This window comes from Oncorhynchus keta, chromosome 7, assembly GCF_023373465.1.
Source record: "Oncorhynchus keta strain PuntledgeMale-10-30-2019 chromosome 7, Oket_V2, whole genome shotgun sequence".
Taxonomy (NCBI): Eukaryota; Metazoa; Chordata; class Actinopteri; order Salmoniformes; family Salmonidae; genus Oncorhynchus; species Oncorhynchus keta.
In genome coordinates, this window is record NC_068427.1 from 24,201,946 (window position 1) to 24,223,217 (window position 21,272).

The 21,272-nt window shown below is 44.5% G+C and overlaps 1 protein-coding gene across 3 annotated transcripts in view; it reads right to left on the bottom strand.

The window, feature by feature from the left end:
- LOC118372757 (unconventional myosin-XVI) overlaps positions 1-21,272 on the bottom strand; it is a 260,749-nt gene that overhangs the window by 112,448 nt on the left and 127,029 nt on the right. For all 3 annotated transcript variants that reach the window (XM_052522327.1, XM_052522326.1, XM_052522328.1), the window contains exons 8-12: positions 8,725-8,800; positions 4,542-4,692; positions 4,248-4,395; positions 3,962-4,072; positions 1,173-1,238 (exon numbers count right to left, since the gene is read on the bottom strand). In XM_052522327.1, coding sequence (XP_052378287.1) covers positions 1,173-1,238; positions 3,962-4,072; positions 4,248-4,395; positions 4,542-4,692; positions 8,725-8,800 — 552 coding nt within the window. The remainder of the gene's footprint in view (positions 1-1,172; positions 1,239-3,961; positions 4,073-4,247; positions 4,396-4,541; positions 4,693-8,724; positions 8,801-21,272) is intronic.

The following is a 21,272-nucleotide window of genomic DNA, read 5'->3' on the forward strand; positions in this document are numbered from 1 at the left end:
TTCCCCTTAAACCACTCAAGTGTTGCTTTAGCAGTATGCTTAGGGGTCATTGTCGTGCTGGAAGGTGAACTTCTGTCACAGTCTCAAATCTCTGGAAGACTGAAACAGGTTTCCCTCAAGTCCCTGTATTTAGCGCCATCCATCATTCCTTCAATTCAGAGCAGTTTCTCAGTCCCTACCGATGAAAGATATTCCCACAGCATGATCCTGCCACCCCCATGGATGGTGTTCTCGGGGTGATGCGAAGTGTTGGGTTTGTGCCAGACATAACATTTTCCTTGAAGGCCAAAAAGCTCAATTTTAGTCTCATCTGACCATAGTACCTTCTTCTATATGTTTGGGGAGTCTCCCACATGCCTTTTGGCGAACACCAAACATGTTTGCTTATTTTTTCTTTAAGCAATGGCTTTTTTCTGGCCCCTCTTCCATAAAGGCCAGCACTGTGGAGTGTACGGCTTAAAGTGGTCCTATGGACAGTCTCTTTGTTGCCTCTCTGATTAATGCCCTCCTTGCCTGGTTCATGAGTTTTGGTGGGCGGCCCTCTCTAGGCAGGTTTGTTGTGGTGCCATATTCTTTCCATTTTTTAATAATGGATTTAATGGTGCTCTGTGGGATGTTCAAAGTTTCTGATATTTTTTTTACAACCCAACCCTTATCTGTACTTCTCCAGAACTTTGTCCCTGACCTGTTTGGAGATCTCCTTGGTCTTCATGTTCCACTTGCTTGGTTGTGCCCCTTGCTTACTGTTGTTACAGACTCTGGGGCCTTTCAGAACAAGTGTATATATACTGAGATCATGTGACACTTATATTGCACACAGGAAGACTTATGTAACTAATTATGTGACATCTGAAGGTAATTGGTTGCAGCAGATCTTATTTAGGGAATTCATAGCAATGAGGTTGAATACATACGCAAGAACAAACTTTTCCGTTTGACATTTTTTGTAATTTTTTTAAACAAGTTATTTTTTAAATTTCACTTCACCAATTTGGACTATTTTGTGTATGTCCATTACATGAATTCCAAATAAAAATCTATTTAAATTACAGGTTATAATGCAACAAAATAGAAAAACGCCAAGGGGGATGAATACGTTTGCAAGGCACTGTATGTCAAATGTTGAAGGGACACTATGAGATCTTGTTGGTTACTGTATAGTGTGTACTCACCAGTGAAGAGTAAATGGGGAGCTCTTTGTTAGGATTGACCAGGAGGAGAATGTGCCCGATGTAGGTCTGAAAAAAATAACTTGCATTACCTCTTTAACCAAAGAGACATACAGTGAGTGAAATGCATCTCGTTAATAAAATAATGGATTATTACAGTTGAAATACTGTAATATCAGGGGTATACATCTCATCCTGATCTATTGGCGTTGAGGCATCTTGTCTTGACCTGAAGCATGGTCAAACTACCAGCCACTAAACTCCTGGGGTAAACACAGAAGTTCACATAGAGCCATACCGTCTTAATTGTTGAAGCACAAAGCCCCATCCCTTTCATGGAGCCTGAAGGTCAACTTAGCACTAACTAAATCCCTTCCCCAAACACAACGAGGGATGGGAGAGGCCTGTGTCAGCACTAATGCTATGGCAAACATGACAACAAACACCATTATGAGAATAACAAAACTCTTCACAAAAGTGTTCTGCCACAGCGTTGGATATGCTCATTCCCAGATACACGCTCCTGGGTCATGCGTACACCTTGGCGAACAAGGAAGTGTGATAGAGGTGAGAAAGGCTTTTCTAATGATAACTAAAATGACTAAAACATAGTCAACAATATTACTGTAATGAGCTTCAGGGGTTCAGGGGATATGGCTGAGACATGTGAATAGAATATGTTGCCAAATAGCGGTCTGCTCGGACATGAGACCCTGTCAACGTTTGAAAAGAAAATCCATGCAACATGCAATCAACTTGACATTTAACGGCAACTAACGCTGCAAATCACTTAAAAAACATTACCAACAAAACCCCTTTTAATAAACAGAAATAGCAAAAACTGCATGGGGATAGAGAGGTATTCTTATTCTATTTCAATAGCTATTCCTTCTTCCAACGCACAGACCCTGAGGCTGTTTAGATAGGCTACTAACTGCCAAAATCCCTTCCTCTGACTGAGACATACAGTAAACCCTAACCCTTACAGCTACTACTGTACAGTTACAAGCTGCTAGCCCTACCTCCCACACAAATACCCTGAGGTTGGCTAATTGCTAAACGCTAACCCTCTGTCCCCTAGGAGTGCCCTGCTGGGGTTGGATAGGACGTGTTATCACTAAAACGCTAACATGCTGCTTTGCCTATCCTCAGGCCTGGGCTGAAGGTTAATGAGTTTCAAAGTTACCCACACACACTGTTCTAAGGTCAGTTTTGCATTTTAACCCCTAATGGCAGGATTAGATTATTCTAGATCTGTGTCAGAGGGTAACTTTAACGCAAAGCAAGTCAACTGTGACCCTTACACTTAATCACATGCTCTCAATCTCGTATAGTAGCATCAAGAACAAACTGAAATTCCACTCCCTCACAACCACCATCAAATCCTCCCAACTGTCATCCATCCCTCCCACAACCCTCTCCAGTCCCTGGGCTTGGCTGTGTACCATCCCTCCATCCCAGCACAAAGCAGCAGGCTGGAGCCCAGTCATCAAAGTCCCAGTCTCTGACCACCCTGCTGGGGAGCATATGGAACATTACAATGGCTTTGTCCTCCCTCTCCTCCATCTCTTCCCTCTCTCCATGGTTTCCTCTCTCTCTCCCTCCTCTACCTCATGCTCCTCTCTCATCCACCTCCTCTCTCCATGCTCTCTTCCTCCTCTTCTTCCTCCTCCTCCTCCTCCTCCTCCTCGCCCAATATCCTTATCTTTTCCCATCATCTCTTTCTTCCTTTCCCTTCTCCTCATCTCATTCTATCCCCCTCTTCTCTGTCCTCTCTCAATCTACCTCCTCCTCTCTTACCTCCCCTCCATATCTAACCAGCCAGTCTCTCCTCCATCTGTAGTTCAGTAACAACAGGCTATTGAAGCCTCTTCACACACAATGATGAGAATAACCAGGCTGTTCCACATTGATCTGGCTCCTGTCTTTAAACAGCACAGTCTCTCATGCTGAGCTATAGACCAGACAATAGACTCAGGGAGATTGGGACAATGAAAGGTGGTTAAAATGACCAGAAGCCGAAAGGAAAAGCGGTGTACAGTATTTCTTATAAATGCAGTCATGGATTTCTTCCATCGAACCAAACAGACCGTTGTCCAGCATTGATTCTCCAACATAGGAAATGTCTATTTTGTGTATGTGTGTGTCTGTGTGAATTTGTGCATTAATGTGGGTGTCTGTGTATCCGTGCATGTACATGTGGCTCTTAGTAGTTACTGGGTAGCAGACAGTGAGTCTCCTGGGCCACCTTCCAGACACCAGGCCCTGGCCAGAGCTCACACAAATCCATCACACAACAGCCACTATCCCAGAACAGAGAGCTGAGTCGGGGTTGGAAGACTGACTCAAAGAACGTACCACCCCTACAACTCACACTAGCACAGTTACCATTGCCTGGCCTGGCAACAGAGAGACCAAAAACAGGACTCCCTCCCCTGTCCCAGCCATTGCCAAAAACACCCATCTCTGTCACTGGCCTGCTGGGCTGGAGGGTGCTGGTTCGCCTCCCCAGCTCTGAATCTGGGCAGAGTCAAGGGGAAAGACTGCCCATTGTCCAAGCTGACATCTCATACATCACTCCAATTGTATGTCAGTGTGTCCATGTGTAAATGAGTGTGTGTGTGTGTGTGTGTGTGTGTGTGTGTGTGTGTGTGTGTGTGTGTGTGTGTGTGTGTGTGTGTGTGTGTGTGTGTGTGTGTGTGTGTGTGTGTGTGTGTGTGTGTGTGTGTGTGCGTGCGTGCGTGCGTGCGTGCGTGCGTGTGTGTGCATGTTTGTGTGTGTGTTCTACCTACATAAATCTGGTCATTGCCAAAGCGTTTCTGCATCTCGTAGAGCAGGCTGCTGTTTGTGAGTTCACTGAGAGACGCAAGGTCATCATTAGGTGCTGGAGGCATCAGCTTCACCTGCAACACAACACCGCACAGGTTACCATAGCAACCACACATGGATTTGGTGCATGTGCACACTTTTTCATACTGTACATGTAAACGTTTCTGTAGTAGAGATGTGAAGTATATAGCAGTAGTGCACATATTGAGTGTACACTTAAGATGTAGTGCAGATATTGATTGTACTTGCCTGCTCTAGTTTGCTGTAGGGTCCTGTAGGTCCATCCAGACCGTTGTCCAGTGAGGGTTGTCTGCTCAGCCCCCCTCCCACCTCACTGAACATGGCACACCTCTCCAACAGACTGTCCCTCTTAGAGAGGGACATGGACAGGGGGGTTCTACAGGGTAGGAGTGGGGGTAAAAGGATTACTACGGGTATCATTTGCTTTTGAATACTGATATCGAAACACACTTGAACTATAATTAATGCATAATATAGATAAGTGAGGTCATTTGATCATTTGATGAGTTGATAAAAACTCACAGGTTCTTGACGAGGATGGTGTGGTCGTGTGCGCCTCCATCGTAGCGCTCGTCTGAAGGGGGCGTGGGGACAGAGGGGTCCTTCAGTCTCTCTACCCAGCATTCCTCTGCTCTCAGCAGCATAGCCATGATGGGGTCAGATGCTGCTATGCCTGGAACCAGGACAGAGAGCAAAGGGGATTCATTTAAGAGAGTAACCACTAAGAGTTAACAATGAGAAAGACTGTTTTCACCTCTCTGTCAGACTGTTACAGATGTATTACTTGGTAAGCATTATAAACCGGGTAGTTTGGGTCCTATATGTTAATTGGCTGAAACATTTTAGCCATGTATATCAGACAACAATATACCACATGTATGACGCAAAAATACTTGTTTACTGTTCAATTAATGTTGGTAATCAGTTTATAACAGCAATAAGGCACATCAGAGGTTTATGGTATTTAAACTTGCTTAAAGAAGCAGTTGGGGATCTTAAAATAAGAACTTCCAAATTCATAACATATTGTACAAATTTGAATTTGTAACATTTCATACAAATTGCACCAAAAAACAGGTAACATATCGTAAGCAATGGATGACGTAGTACAGAATTACCAGGGACTCGTTTTGGCTGGTGAACACTACTTTCAAAATGGCTGGTTGAAATGATACGTCATCTCTGGAGCATCACTTTACAGTGGTCAAAAGACATTTACGTCACTGATGGTTACTTTCAGTACTTTCAATCACATCTAGCTTGCAAACATGTGGAATGTTGCGTAGACATTGACTTTGAACACCAGCCAGTCAACGAGACACACAAAATTTCCTCCAAGATCAATAAGCTGAACATTAACGACAAGTAATATAGACGTACCATCCAAAGCTCTGAATCATTCTCGGCTAATTCACTAAGGGCCTTGTCTTTACCCACTGATCCCACCCCACATCCATATGGATGTGCCTGTGCAGAGTGCAAAGCCCATGGAGGACCTATCCATCTGAGCTTCAGAGACAGGGGGAGTTAAGATACCCTCAGTCTTTAATGAGGTCTAAAAGGGCACAGGGGAGGAGTACTGCTACTGTATATCTCCTCTTTTATTTCATAGAGAGTGACAACCCCCTAGACACCCATATCTCCCCCCTCTCGCACACTCGCTCGCTCACACACACACACACACACGTTGCGTGGGGGCGTGGGGGCTTTAAGTGAGAAATATGTGATTCTCTCTGTCTCCCTGTGTTGTCACATCTATCCCTGAGTTAAGCCTACATGTTAGAATGGACTATAGATTACTGCTAGAGAGTCTGTGTTGTGATTACACCAGGGGATGGCATGGAGAAAGGAGGGGGCCGCAATAGGCCTAAAGTATCTCACACTATGATGGGGAGGTTGGTATGGAGAACATGAGTCTCTCTCCTCTGCTTCCATAATTGAGGTCAACTGATGTTCAATGCTTGAGACAGTCTTTACATTACACACTACAATTGCAAATTTTCATTAGGCATTCTCTGTGGGTTTCATTGCTGTTGCATTTCTGCTAACACATGTGGTTGCTAAGAAGCAGCTCTTGTAGAATGTTGTCCATAGTAAGGACTGGAATGATACCAGTATTGCGATGCACGTTAGTATCGTGGTGGCAAGGAAACAGAACATCAAGCGGATTTCACTTCTTCAGGAAAATAGCCCTAATGTTGGAAACAAACATCATTTATTTATATTCCAAGCACACAATATTTTATGTACAGCAGGTTTTTGAGTTTGGTCTGCTTTGTGTTTTCTTTTTTGCCATATAAAAATGATTGCGATAATGGTATCGTCACAGACCTAGTACATAGCAGCTCAAAGAACAAAGTCTACTTTCCCTGAGGAGTTTTATATGTGTTGTTCAGCTAGGGAGCCCAGGGCTATAGACAGGTAAGACATAACATCAGTATCAGCAGGAGAGTGTCTGTTAATACATCTCTGTAGACAGAGAAAATAGAACCCACATGAGCTCTAGTGTCTGTGTGTTATCGCAAACAGCGACAAGGAGCAACAGTCTCTCAACTCCTCACACACACACACACACACACACACACACACACACACACACACACACACACACACACACACACACACACACACACACACACACACACACACACACACACACACACACACACACACACACACACACACACACACACACACACACACAAACTCCTGCATACACACACACTTAGATTAATTGAGAAGGAATCATGTTAGTGTGGTCATACTCTGATAGTCTCTTCTGCTTCTATACATAAATGACAGATAATGCACTTGAGTAATGATATTCTACCTTCATACACATTATGGAATGTGTTCTGATGATGAATTCTGAACACTTCCATTCTATTCTCTGTGTGTGTGCGTGTTTGTGTGTCCAGAGAAAGATTCAGGTAGAGTAAGTGTTAATTCTATGTTTTGTTAATGGATGAGCTTGTCCTCATGGGGCAATAACATACAGCGTCTTCGGAAATTATTCAGACCCCTTGACTTTTACCACATTTTGGTACGTTACAGTCTTATTCTAAAATTGATATAAAATATAAATATTTTTTCTCAGCAATCTACACACAATACCCCATAATGACAAAGCGAAAACAGGTTTTTAGAAATGTTTGCACATTTATTAAAAATCAAAAACATAAATACCTTATTTACATAAGTATTGAGACACTTTGCTATGAGACTCAAAATTAAACTCAGGTACATACTGTTTCCATTTGCCATCCTTGAGATGTTTCTAAAACTTGATTGGAGTCCACCTGTGCTACATTCAAATGATTGGACATCATTTGGAAAGGCACACACCTGTCTATATAAGGTCCCACAGTTGACAGTGAACGTCAGAGCATATCCAAGCCATGAGATCAAAGAAATTGTCCATAGAGTTTCGAGATAGGATTGTGTCGAGGTACAGATCTGGGGAAGGGTACCAAAATACTTCTGTAGCATTAAAGGTCCCAAAGAACACAGTGGCCTCCATCATTCTTAAATGGAAGAAGTTTGGAACCACCAAGACATTTCCTAGAGCTAATTGCCCGGCTAAACTGAGCAATCAGGGGGAACCAAGAACCAGGGGAATCAAGGGAACCAAGAACCCGATGGCCACTCTGACAGAGCTCCAGAGTTCCTCTGTGGAGATGGGAGAACCTTCCAGAAGGACAACAATCTCTGCAGCATCCCACCAGCAGCATCATGATGTGGTTTTTCAGCGGCAGGGACTTGGAGACTAGTCCAGATCGAGGCAAAGACGAACGGAGCAAAGTACAGAGATGATGCCCCAGAGCACTCAGGACCTCAGACTGGGGTGAAGACTCACCCTCCAACAGGACAACTACCCTAAGCACTCAGCCAAGACAACGCAGAAGTGGCTTCGGGACAAGTCCGTAAATGTCATTGAGTGGCCCAGGCAGAGCCCAGACTTGAGCTTGAGCTCAAACATCTCTGGAGAGACCTAAAAAATAGCTGTGCAGTGACGGTCCCCATCCAATCTGACAGAGCTTGAGAGGATCTGGAGAGAAGAATGGGAGAAACTCCCCAAAAACATGTGTGCCAAGCTTGTAGCGTCATACCCAAGAAGAATCGAGGCTGTAATCAATGCCAAAGGTGCTTCAACAAAGTACTGAGTTAAGGGTCTGAATACTTGTGTAAATGTCATATTTCAGGTTTTTAAGAAATTATCAAACATTTCTAAACCTGCTTTTGCTTTGTCATTTTGGGATATTTTGTGTAGATTGATGAGGAACAAAAACAATCTAATCCATTTTAGATTAAGGCCTTAACATAACAAAACGTGGAAAAAGTCAAGGGGTCTGAATCCAAATGCACTGTAGAACCTCCACCTCCACACACACACACACACACACACACACACACACACACACACACACACACACACACACACACACACACACACACACACACACACACACACACACACACACACACACACACACACACACACACACACACACACACACACACACACACACACACACACACAGAAATGAATTGGTTAGATTGTGTGTGTTGGTTCCGTTTTATCAGAGTGATCACTAGAACAGTAGGCTAGGCAGACACAGGTCAACTGGACCAATAAAAATAAATGTATTTGTTTCAATACCACATGCTTAAATTGAGTATGTACATGTATGTCAGTGTGTTATACCTGAGGGCTTGTCTTGGTTGCAGTTCAGGAGAGTTGGGTCTGCTCTGTGCTTCAGCAGCTGGCTAACGATGCTTGTCTGCAGGGAGAGATGGATCAACAGAGACACACACCTTCATTATTTCAGAGAAAATAAAAAAAGACATGGAACTGCATTAGATCACATCTTGCATGCCTTCCTCCCCAAATGTCCTTGCTGTGTTCCATATCTACAAAAACAGCTGTCATCATCTCCTCTCGCCCCCAGTCTCACCCTTCCGTCTTTCTGCCTCAGATCTCTTTATTTTCCTCTGTTGGCTTATATAGATACTTATGTCACTACAAGCCTATTACTCTTTCCACACATTTCTAGGTCTCTCGCTCTCTCTCTCTCTCTCTCTCTCTCTCTCTCTCTCTCACTCTCACTCTCACTCTCACTCTCACTCTCACTCTCACTCTCACTCTCACTCTCACTCTCACTCTCTCTGTCTCTGTCTCTGTCTCTGTCTCGTTCTCTCTCTCTCTCTCTCTCTCTCTCTCTCTCTCTCTCTCTCTCACTCTCACTCTCACTCTCACTCTCACTCTCACTCTCTCTGTCTCTGTCTCTGTCTCTGTCTCGTTCTCTCTCTCTCTCTCTCTCTCTCTCTCTCTCTCTCTCTCTCTCTCTCTCTCTCTCTCTCACTCTCACTCTCACTCTCACTCTCACTCTCTCTGTCTCGTTCTCTCTCTCTCAATTCAATTCAATTCAAGGGGCTTTATTGGCATGGGAAACGTGTTAACATTGCCAAAGCAAGTGAGGTAGATAATATACAAAAGTGACATAAACAATAAACATTTACAGTAAACATTACACATACATTACAAATGTCACATTATATATATATATATATATATATATATATATATATATATATATATATATATACTGTATATATATACTGTATATATATAGTGTTGTAACAATGTACAAATGGTTAAAGTACACAAGGGAAAATAAATAAGCATAAATATGGGTTGTATTTACAATGGTGTTTGTTCTTCACTGGTTGCCCCTTTCTTGTGGCAACAGGTCATTTCACCCAGTAGATATGGGAGTTTATCAAAATTGGATTTGTTTTCAAATTCTTTGTGGATCTGTGTAATCTGAGGGAAATATGTCTCTCTAATATGGTCATACATTGGGCAGGAGGTTAGGAAGTGCAGCTCAGTTTCCACCTCATTTTGTGGGCAGTGAGCACATAGCCTGTCTTCTCTTGAGAGCCAGGTCTGTCTATGGCGGCCTTTCTCAATAGCAAGGCTATGCTCATTGAGTCTGTACACAGTCAAAGCTTTCCTTAAGTTTGGGTCAGTCACAGTGGTCAGGTATTCTGCCACTGTGTACTCTCTGTTTAGGGCCAAATAGCATTCTAGTTTGCTCTGTTTTTTTGTTAATTCTTTCCAATGTGTCAAGTAATTACCTTTTTGTTTTCTCGTGATTTGGTTGGGTCTAATTGTGCTGCTGTCCTGGGGCTCTGTGGGGTGTTTGTGAACAGAGCCCCAGGACCAGCTTGCTTAGGGGACACTTCTCCAGGTTCATCTCTCTGTAGTTGATGGCTTTCTTATCCAAGGTTTGGGAATCGCTTCCTTTTAGGTGGTTGTAGAATTTAACGGTCTTAGTCTGCTCTGGATGCATTATTTGGTGTTCTACGTTGTACACAGAGGATGTTTTTCCAGAGTTCTGCATGCACAATTTGGTGTTTGTCCCATTTTGTGAAGTCTTGGTTGGTGAGCGGACCCCAGACCTCAAAACCATAAAGGGCAATGGGCTCTATGATTGATTCAAGTATTTTTAGCCAGATCCTGATTGGTATCCTCTGTCTCACTCTCTCTGTCTCTCTGTCTCTCTCTTTCTCTTTCTCTCTGTCTGTCTCGCTCTCTGTCAATTTAAATTATATTCAATTCAAAGGGCTTTATTGGCATGGGAAACAGATGTTTACATGCCAAAGCAAGTGAAATAGATAATAAACAAAAGTGAATAAAAAATGAACAGTGAACATGTATGTAAACCAAGATGGCGTAGCAGTCAGACGTCTTGTCATGTCGTGTCCCTTGTATATATCGTTTTGTTTTTTTTAAACATATTTTTCTTCGCATATCTTTTAAAACATTTTGCTAAACCGCAACTTCTAAATACTCTCCTGCAACCCGCCTCACCCAATGTAGTGCGGATCGGCTTTTTTTTCTAAAGTATTTATATTTACTTCGGATCCGGAACCCCTCAACTGAAGCTAACCAGCTAACTACCAGCTATCAGTCAGCAAACCATTGCTAGCGGTCTTCAGCTAACCGGTCATCAGCTAACCTTTAGCGCGGAAAGCTCTCGCCAGTTCGAACAATGCGACTCTAACCAGAGCATAACGGACCTCTTATTTATTTATTTATTTTTTATCCCCGGATTCCCACCGGATTCCCACCGCAAACGGAACATTTTCAGCTGGATCTTCACAACTAGCTAACTGCAACCCCGGATGATTACTCCTGGCTAGCGTTTCCATCCATTTAGCTTGAAGCTAGCCCGGCCAGAGCTCCTGTGCTACCACCGAAGCATACTCCTTGGCTACAATATCCGGACCCACGACCGGTCTATCGATGTCACCGCATGAAGAGGCATAAACAGACTCACCCCATCGCGACGTCCCCCAAAGGCTAACTTTCTAGCCCTTGCTATGTCCTTGCTTGCTAATTCGGCCTGCTAACTGCTAGCTTGTTTAGCCCCGGTCCGCTAACTGCTACCTTGTTCAGCCCCGGCCTACTAACTGTTAGCTGTGCAATCTGGTTTCCGAGCCGGTCACGGGTGCACCTCAGCCACGCTCAAGGTACTAAACTATATCATAACCGCCATCGATAAAAGACAGTACTGTGCAGCCGTCTTCATCGACCTTGCCAAGGCTTTCAACTCTGTCAATCACCATATTCTTATCGGCAGACTCAGTAGCCTTGGTTTTTCTGATGACTGCCTTGCCTGGTTCACCAACTACTTTGCAGTTCAGTGTGTCAAATCGGAGGGCATGCTGTCCGGTCCTCTGGCAGTCTCTATGGGGGTGCCACAGGGTTAAATTCTCGGGCCGGCTCTTTTCTCTGTATATATCAATGATGTTGCTCTTGCTGCGGGTGATTCCCTGATCCACCTCTACGCAGACGACACCATTCTATATACTTCCGGCCTGTCCTTGGACACTGTGCTATCTAACCTCCAAACGAGCTTCAATGCCATACAACACTCCTTCCGTGGCCTCCAACTGCTCTCAAACGCTAGTAAAACCAAATGCATGCTTTTCAACCGTTCGCTGCCTGCACCCGCACGCCTGACTGGCATCACCACCCTGGATGGTTCCGACCTTGAATATGTGGACATCTATAAGTACTTAGGTGTCTGGCTAGACTGTAAACTCTCCTTCCAGACTCATATCAAACATCTCCAATCGAAAATCAAATCTAGAGTCTGCTTTCTATTCCGCAACAAAGCCTCCTTCACTCACGCCGCCAAACATACCCTAGTAAAACTGACTATCCTACCGATCCTCGACTTCGGCGATGTCATCTACAAAATTGCTTCCAACACTCTACTCAGCAAACTGGATGCAGTTTATCACAGTGCCATCCGTTTTGTCACTAAAGCACATTATACCACCCACCACTGCGACCTGTATGCTCTAGTCGGCTGGCCCTCGCTACATATTCGTCGCCAGACCCACTGGCTCCAGGTCATCTACAAGTCCATTCTAGGTAAAGCTCCGCCTTATCTCAGTTCACGATGGCAACACCCACCCATAGCACGCGCTCCAGCAGATCATCCCTAAAGCCAACACCTCATTTGGCCGCCTTTCGTTCCAGTTCTCTGCTGCCTGTGACTGGAATGAATTGCAAAAATCGCTGAAGTTGGAGACTTTTATCTCCCTCACCAACTTCAAACATCTGCTATCTGAGCAGCTAACCGATCGCTGCAGCTGTACATAGTCTATCGGTAAATAGCCCACCCATTTTTTTACCTTCCTCATCCTCATACTGTTTTTATTTATTTACTTTTCTGCTCTTTTGCACACCAATATCTCTACCTGTACATGACCATCTGATCATTTATCACTCCAGTGTTAATCTGCAAAATTGTAATTATTCGCCTACCTCCTCATGCCTTTTACACACAATGTATATAGACTCCCTTTTTTTCTACTGTGTTATTGACTTGTTAATTGTTTACTCCATGTGTAACTCTGTGTTGTCTGTTCACACTGCTATGCTTTATCTTGGCCAGGTTGCAGTTGCAAATGAGAACTTGTTCTCAACTAGCCTACCTGGTTAAATAAAGGTGAAATAAAAAAATAAAAAAATAAAATTACGCTCAAAAAAGTTCCAAAGGAATAGAAACATTTCAAATGTCATGTTATGGCTATACTGTATACAGTGTTGTAACGATGTGCAAATAGTTAACGTACAAAAGGGAAAATAAATAAACATAAATATGGGTTGTATTTATAATGGTGCTTGTTCTTCATTTGTTGCCCTTTTTATTGTGGCAACAGGTAACAAATATTGCTACTGTGTTGGAACATTTCACTCAATAGATATTGGAGTTTATCTGTCTCTCTCTGTCTCTCACAAAGCCTATTATAATCCCCCCAGGGTTGCGACAAGCAACACCTGTGTGATATGTGAGGTTAGAGATCTGTGATTTGTGTATGTGTGTGTTATTTGAAGTAGGTGTAATGTGTGTGACGTGTGTAATGTGTGTAATGTATGTAATGTGTGTAATGTGTGTAAGGTCCTCTGGCAGTCTCTATGGGGGTGCCACAGGGTTCAATTCTCGGGCCGACTCTTTTCTCTGTATATATCAATGATGTTGCTCTTGCTGCGGGCGATTCCCTGATCCACCTCTACGCAGACGACACCATTCTATATACTTTCGGCCCGTCATTGGACACTGTGCTATCCAACCTCCAAACGAGCTTCAATGCCATACAGCACTCCTTCCGTGGCCTCCAACTGCTCTTAAACGCGAGTAAAACCAAATGCATGCTTTTCAACCGATCGCTGCCTGCACCCGCATGCCCGACTAGCATCACCACCCTGGATGGTTCCAACCTTGAATATGTGGACATCTATAAGTACCTAGGTGTCTGGCTAGACTGCAAACTCTCCTTCCAGACTCACATCAAACATCTCCAATCAAAAATCAAATCCAGAGTCGGCTTTCTATTCCGCAACAAAGCCTCCTTCACTCACGCTGCCAAGCTTACCCTAGTAAAACTGACTATCCTACCGATCCTCGACTTCGGCGATGTCATCTACAAAATGGCTTCCAACACTCTACTCAGCAAACTGGATGCAGTCTATCACAGTGCCATCCGTTTTGTCACTAAAGTACCTTATACCACCCACCACTGCGACTTGTATGCTCTAGTCGGCTGGCCCTCACTACATATTCGTCGCCAGACCCACTGGCTCCAGGTCATCTACAAGTCCATGCTAGGTAAAGCTCCGCCTTATCTCAGTTCACTGGTCACGATGGCAACACCCATCCGTAGCACGCGCTCCAGCAGGTGTATCTCACTGATCATCCCTAAAGCCAACACCTCATTTGGCCGCCTTTCGTTCCAGTACTCTGCTGCCTGTGACTGGAACGAATTGCAAAAATCGCTGAAGTTGGAGACTTTTATCTCCCTCACCAACTTCAAACATCAGCTATCCGAGCAGCTAACCGATCGCTGCAGCTGTACATAGTCTATTGGTAAATAGCTCACCCTTTTTCACCTACCTCATTCCCATACTGTTTTTATACTGTTTTTATTTATTTACTTTTCTGCTCTTTTGCACACCAATATCTCTACCTGTACATGCCCATCTGATCATTTATCACTCCAGTGTTAATCTGCAAAATTGTATTATTCGCCTACCTCATGCCTTTTGCACACATTGTATATAGACTGCCCATTTTTTTTTCTACTGTGTTATTGACTTGCTAATTGTTTACTCCATGTGTAACTCTGTGTTGTCTGTTCACACTGCTATGCTTTATCTTGGCCAGGTCGCAGTTGCAAATGAGAACTTGTTCTCAACTAGCCTACCTGGTTAAATAAAGGTGAAATAAATAAAAAAAATTAAAAAAATGTGCGTAATGTATGTCATGTGTGTGATTTATGGTGAGACATGCCAATGGATGGCATGCCCAAGGCAGCATGTGAGAGATTGTCTGTCAATGCCTGATCCACACACACACGCATACACAAGCAAATCACAATGAGATGAAAATGACTAAGATCACAGACATGGCCATGCATCAGTATGACACTGGTCTGTTTGAGCAGGGGTCCCCAAACTGTGGGGTGTGCCCCCTAGGAACTCAGTCCAGTATCAAACTTACTCTTGAAAGTTGTGATAATATAATGCAAGGTACAATTTAGAAATTAAGTAGTGCATCATCAGTTCCTTTTGTCATGTTCGTCATCATGCTAACATTACTTTTATTTCATTTTTTTGTTGTTACTGTTGTGGGGGTCAGGTGAAGATGTTACCGAACTCCTGTATTAGAGTATGCATCATAGCTCTGTGCTATATTGACTTGCTACAGTACATCCTCCTCTACTCCCGCTCTGCACTACTAGAGGTCAGAGGTACTTGAGAGTGTGTCTTTTATTAAACACATTACTTATGGTCTCTCTCTCTCTCTCTCTCTCTCTCTCTCTCTCTCTCTCTCTCTCTCTCTCTCTCTCTCTCTCTCTCTCTCTCTCTCATGCTATAAAATCAATTTTGGAGCAACGTATAGAGAGTGACTCAGCATATTCTACCACAGTGTAACCTATGACTGTAACCTGGATTCACATTGGGAACAGCGGGCCAGGTTACAGACCACAGTATGTCCACAAGGTACACCCTCACATACTCCACTCAACACTTTATAAATGCACCCCCATCACGTCACTATCGTCACGGTAGTGACCCCCTGGCTGGGGTCAAATGTCAGATTGAACCAGGAAAATGTCAGGGAGACGTGAAAGTGAGTGAAGGAGAAACAGAAGCCTAATAAGCAACAGTAATAGGCTACAGTCCATGGGAGTCATTTACCCAGGATAATGAAATATTAGCCTATTACGTGTGCCAGTGAAATACCGGCTATGATTACACAGGGTTCGCTGAGTTTACTGTATGACAGTATGAGCTAATGCTACTGTGACTCAAGCAAACAGCACCCAGCAACAGTATGACCCGTAAACAACAGAATACTACTGACCTCCGTTCAGTACTAATGGGGAGTGGAATTAAGAGACGCATGAAACACAACTGTACTTATAGGGTACAGTTTTACATCCTTTTGAGTTTTTAATTAGATTACCTAGTCTAATTACATAACCCTTTTACTTAACCTATAAAACATACTTGTAATATAAAGTGTTGCAGAGATGAGGCTGTTCCCTTCTCTCTGAATGTGCCTGCTGATGCTAAAGTGAAAGGTAGGGCTCCAGCGGGAAGGGCTCCAGCAGGAAGGGCTCCAGCAGGTAGGGCTCCAGCGGGAAGGGCTCCAGCAGGTAGGGCTCCAGCGGGAAGGGCTCCAGCAGGAAGGGCTCCAGCAGGAAGGGCTCCAGCAGGTAGGGCTCCAGCGGGAAGGGCTCCAGCGGGAAGGGCTCCAGCGGGTAGGGCTCCAGTGGGAAGGGCTCCAGCGGGAAGGGCTCCAGCAGGTAGGGCTCCAGCAGGTAGGGCTCCAGCAGGTAGGGCTCCAGAGGGAAGGGCTCCAGCAGGTAGGGCTCCAGCGGGAAGGGCTCCAGAGGGAAGGGCTCCAGCAGGTAGGGCTCCAGCAGGTAGGGCTCCAGCGGGAAGGGCTCCAGCAGGTAGGGCTCCAGCAGGTAGGGCTCCAGCGGGAAGGGCTCCAGCGGGAAGGGCTCCAGCAGGTAGGGCTCCAGCGGGAAGGGCTCCAGCGGGTAGGGCTCCAGCGGGAAGGGCTCCAGCGGGAAGGGCTCCAGCAGGTAGGGCTCCAGCGGGAAGGGCTCCAGCAGGTAGGGCTCCAGCGGGAAGGGCTCCAGCGGGTAGGGCTCCAGCGGGAAGGGCTCCAGCGGGAAGGGCTCCAGCAGGTAGGGCTCCAGCGGGAAGGGCTCCAGCAGGTAGGGCTCCAGCGGGAAGGGCTCCAGCGGGAAGGGCTCCAGCAGGTAGGGCTCCAGCGGGAAGGGCTCCAGCAGGAAGGGCTCCAGAGGGAAGGGCTCCAGCAGGTAGGGCTCCAGAGGGAAGGGCTCCAGCAGGTAGGGCTCCAGCGGGAAGGGCTCCAGCAGGTAGGACTCCAGCGGGTAGGGCTCCAGCGGGAAGGGCTCCAGCGGGTAGGGCTCCAGCGGGTAGGGCTCCAGCGGGAAGGGCTCCAGCGGGAAGGGCTCCAGCAGGAAGGGCTCCAGCAGGTAGGGCTCCAGCCGGAAGGGCTCCAGCAGGTAGGACTCCAGCCGGAAGGGCTCCAGCAGGTAGGGCTCCAGCCGGAAGGGCTCCAGCGGATAGGGCTCCAAACGATTCTCTACTACTCCCCTCCCCTGTAACTCTGCACTCAAATTCACTTATGTATGCACTCAGATAAACTGTGGAGTTTGAGAAAGAGAGGGATGAGGTATCGCATGACAAGTGGTACCGATGTACCAAGTCTGGAACAGCTACTACCCCCAAGTCATAAGACTGCTAAATAGTTAGTTAAATAGCTAACCAATAGCTACCCGGAATATCGGCATTGACCATTTTGCACTAATCTCTTTCGACTCATCACATACGCTGCTGTTACTGTTTATAATCTATCCCGTTGCCTATTCACTTTATCCCTACCTATATGTACATATCTACCTCAATTACCTTGTACCTCTGCATATCGACTAGGTACCGGTACCCCGTGTATATAGCCAAGTTATCATTACTCATTGTGTTTTATACCTTGTGTTATTATTTTTCAACTTATTCCTCATGTTATTATTTTTCAACTTATTCCTCGTGTTATTATTTTTCAACTTATTCCTCATGTTATTATTTTTCAACTTATTCCTCATGTTATTATTTTTCAACTTATTCCTCATGTTATTATTTTTCAACTTATTCCTCGTGTTATTATTTTTCAACTTATTCCTCATGTTATTATTTTTCAACTTATTTCTCGTGTTATTATTTTTCAACTTATTCCTCGTGCTATTATTTTTCAACTTATTCCTCGTGTTATTATTTTTCAACTTATTCCACGTGCTATTATTTTTCAACTTATTCCTCGTGCTATTATTTTTCAACTTATTCCTCGTGTTATTATTTTTCAACTTATTCCACGTGCTATTATTTTTCAACTTATTCCACGTGCTATTATTTTTCAACTTATTCCTCGTGTTATTATTTTTCAACTTATTCCACGTGTTATTATTTTTCAATACTGTCTTTTGTCTCTGCATTTCACTGTTAGTCTGAACCTGTTGTTTACGAAGCATGTGACGAATACAATTTCATTTGAGATAGTGATGGTTGAGAGGCAACAGAAAGGAAGACTTTACTGTAAAACACACTACAGAGAAGAAACCTGGCCTGGGGGTAGTAGAGGAACAAAGAAGGAAATGAACTGTTCTTAATATGAATACATTCTCTTTGTCAGCACCCCAACCATGCAGCCCCAGAAATGTAATTACATATTGGACCGTGTCAGCAAGATTTTAACACAAACGCTTCCCTTTCCCTCAAAGCCCCCTATCCCTCTACCCAAATCTCCCTCTTCCCCACCTGCCCTCCATCCATATCCTGAAATCAATCTCCTTCCCTGTGAGAAACACCATGAAATCGCTAAACCAAAAGGCATTAATGAATACATGCAGTGCCGTGCCAGCACTTTGAGCTAGTGTGTTTGACAGAGGAGATTTCTGTTATACAAGTTATCTTCCATAGGTCTCAGAATGTGACTAGACAAGGTAAACAAATAAAAAAGCCAGCCAAAACTGGTCTACAAACTAGCCAGCCAAAACCGGTCTATGAACTAACCAGCCAATACTGGTCTAAAAACTAGCCAGTCAAAACCGGTCTATAAACTAGCCAGCCAATACTGGTCTGTGAACTAGCCAGCCAATACTGGTCTATAAACTAGCCAGCCAATACTGGTCTATAAACTAGCCAGCCAATACTGGTCTGTGAACTAGCCAGCCAAAACCGGTCTGTGAACTAGCCAGCCAAAACCGGTCTATGAACTAACCAGCCAATAATGGTCTATAAACTAGCCAGCCAATACTGGTCTATAAACTAGCCAGCCAAAACCGGTCTATGAACTAACCAGCCAATAGTGGTCTATAAACTAGCCAGCCAATACTGGTCTATAAACTAGCCAGCCAATACTGGTCTATAAACTAGCCAGCCAATACTGGTCTGTGAACTAGCCAGCCAAAACTGGTCTGTGAACTCGCCAGCCAATACCGGTCTATGAACTAACCAGCCAATAGTGGTCTATAAACTAGCCAGCCAATACTGGTCTATAAACTAGCCAGCCAAAACCGGTCTATGAACTAACCAGCCAATAGTGGTCTATAAACTAGCCAGCCAATACTGGTCTATAAACTAGCCAGCCAATAGTGGTTTTTAAACTAGCCAGCCTCGGTCTATAAACTAGCCAGCCAATACTGGTCTATAAACTAGCCAGCCAATACTGGTCTATAAACTAGCCAGCCAATACTGGTCTATAAACTAGCCAGCCAATACTGGTCTATAAACTAGCCAGCCAATACTGGTATATAAACTAGCCAGCCATTATTGGTCTATAAACTAGCCAGTCAATACTGGTCTATAAACTAGCCAGCCAATACTGGTCTATAAACTAGCCAGCCAATACTGGTCTATAAACTAGCCAGCCAATACTGGTCTATAAACTAGCCAGCCAATACTGGTCTATAAACTAGCCAGCCAATACTGGTCTGTGAACTAGCCAGCCAAAACCGGTCTGTGAACTCGCCAGCCAATACCGGTCTATGAACTAACCAGCCAATAGTGGTCTATAAACTAGCCAGCCAATACTGGTCTATAAACTAGCCAGCCAAAACCGGTCTATGAACTAACCAGCCAATAGTGGTCTATAAACTAGCCAGCCAATACTGGTCTATAAACTAGCCAGCCAATACTGGTCTGTGAACTAGCCAGCCAATACTGGTCTATAAACTAGCCAGCCAAAACCGGTCTATGAACTAACCAGCCAATAGTGGTCTATAAACTAGCCAGCCAATACTGGTCTATAAACTAGCCAGCCAATACTGGTCTGTGAACTAGCCAGTCAATACTGGTCTGTGAACTACCCAGCCAATACTGGTCTATAAACTAGCCAGCCAAAACCGGTCTATGAACTAGCCAGCCAATACTGGTCTGTGAACTAGCCAGCCATTACTGGTCTATAAACTAGCCAGCCAATACTGGTCTATAAACTAGCCAGCCAATACTGGTCTATAAACTAGCCAGCCAAAACCGGTCTATGAACTAGCCAGCCAATACTGGTCTGTGAACTAGCTACCCAATACTGGTCTATAAACTAGCCAGCCAAAACCGGTCTATGAACAAGCCTGCCAATACTGGTCTGTGAACTAGCCAGCCAATACTGGTCTATAAACTAGCCAGCCAATACTGGTCTATAAACTAGCCAGCCATTACTGGTCTATAAACTAGCCAGCCAATAGTGGTTTTTAAACTAGCCAGCCTCGGTCTATAAACTAGCCAGCCAATACTGGTCTGTGAACTAGCTACCCAATACTGGTCTATAAACTAGCCAGCCAAAACCGGTCTATGAACAAGCCTGCCAATACTGGTCTGTGAACTAGCCAGCCAATACTGGTCTATAAACTAGCCAGCCAATACTGGTCTATAAACTAGCCAGCCAATACTGGTCTGTGAACTAGCCAGCCAAAACCGGTCTGTGAACTCGCCAGCCAATACCGGTCTATGAACTAACCAGCCAATAGTGGTCTATAAACTAGCCAGCCAATACTGGTCTAAAAACTAGCCAGCCAAAACCGGTCTATGAACTAACCAGCCAATAGTTGTCTATAAACTAGCCAGCCAATACTGGTCTATAAACTAGCCAGCCAATACTGGTCTGTGAACTAGCCAGCCAATACTGGTCTATAAACTAGCCAGCCAAAACCGGTCTATGAACTAACCAGCCAATAGTGGTCTATAAACTAGCCAGCCAATACTGGTCTATAAACTAGCCAGCCAATACTGGTCTGTGAACTAGCCAGTCAATACTGGTCTGTGAACTACCCAGCCAGTACTGGTCTATAAACTAGCCAGCCAAAACCGGTCTATGAACTAGCCAGCCAATACTGGTCTGTGAACTAGCCAGCCATTACTGGTCTATAAACTAGCCAGCCAATACTGGTCTATAAACTAGCCAGCCAATACTGGTCTATAAACTAGCCAGCCAAAACCGGTCTATGAACTAGCCAGCCAATACTGGTCTGTGAACTAGCTAGCCAATACTGGTCTATAAACTAGCCAGCCAAAACCGGTCTATGAACTAGCCAGCCAAAACCGGTCTATGAACTAGCCAGCCAATACTGGTCTGTGAACTAGCC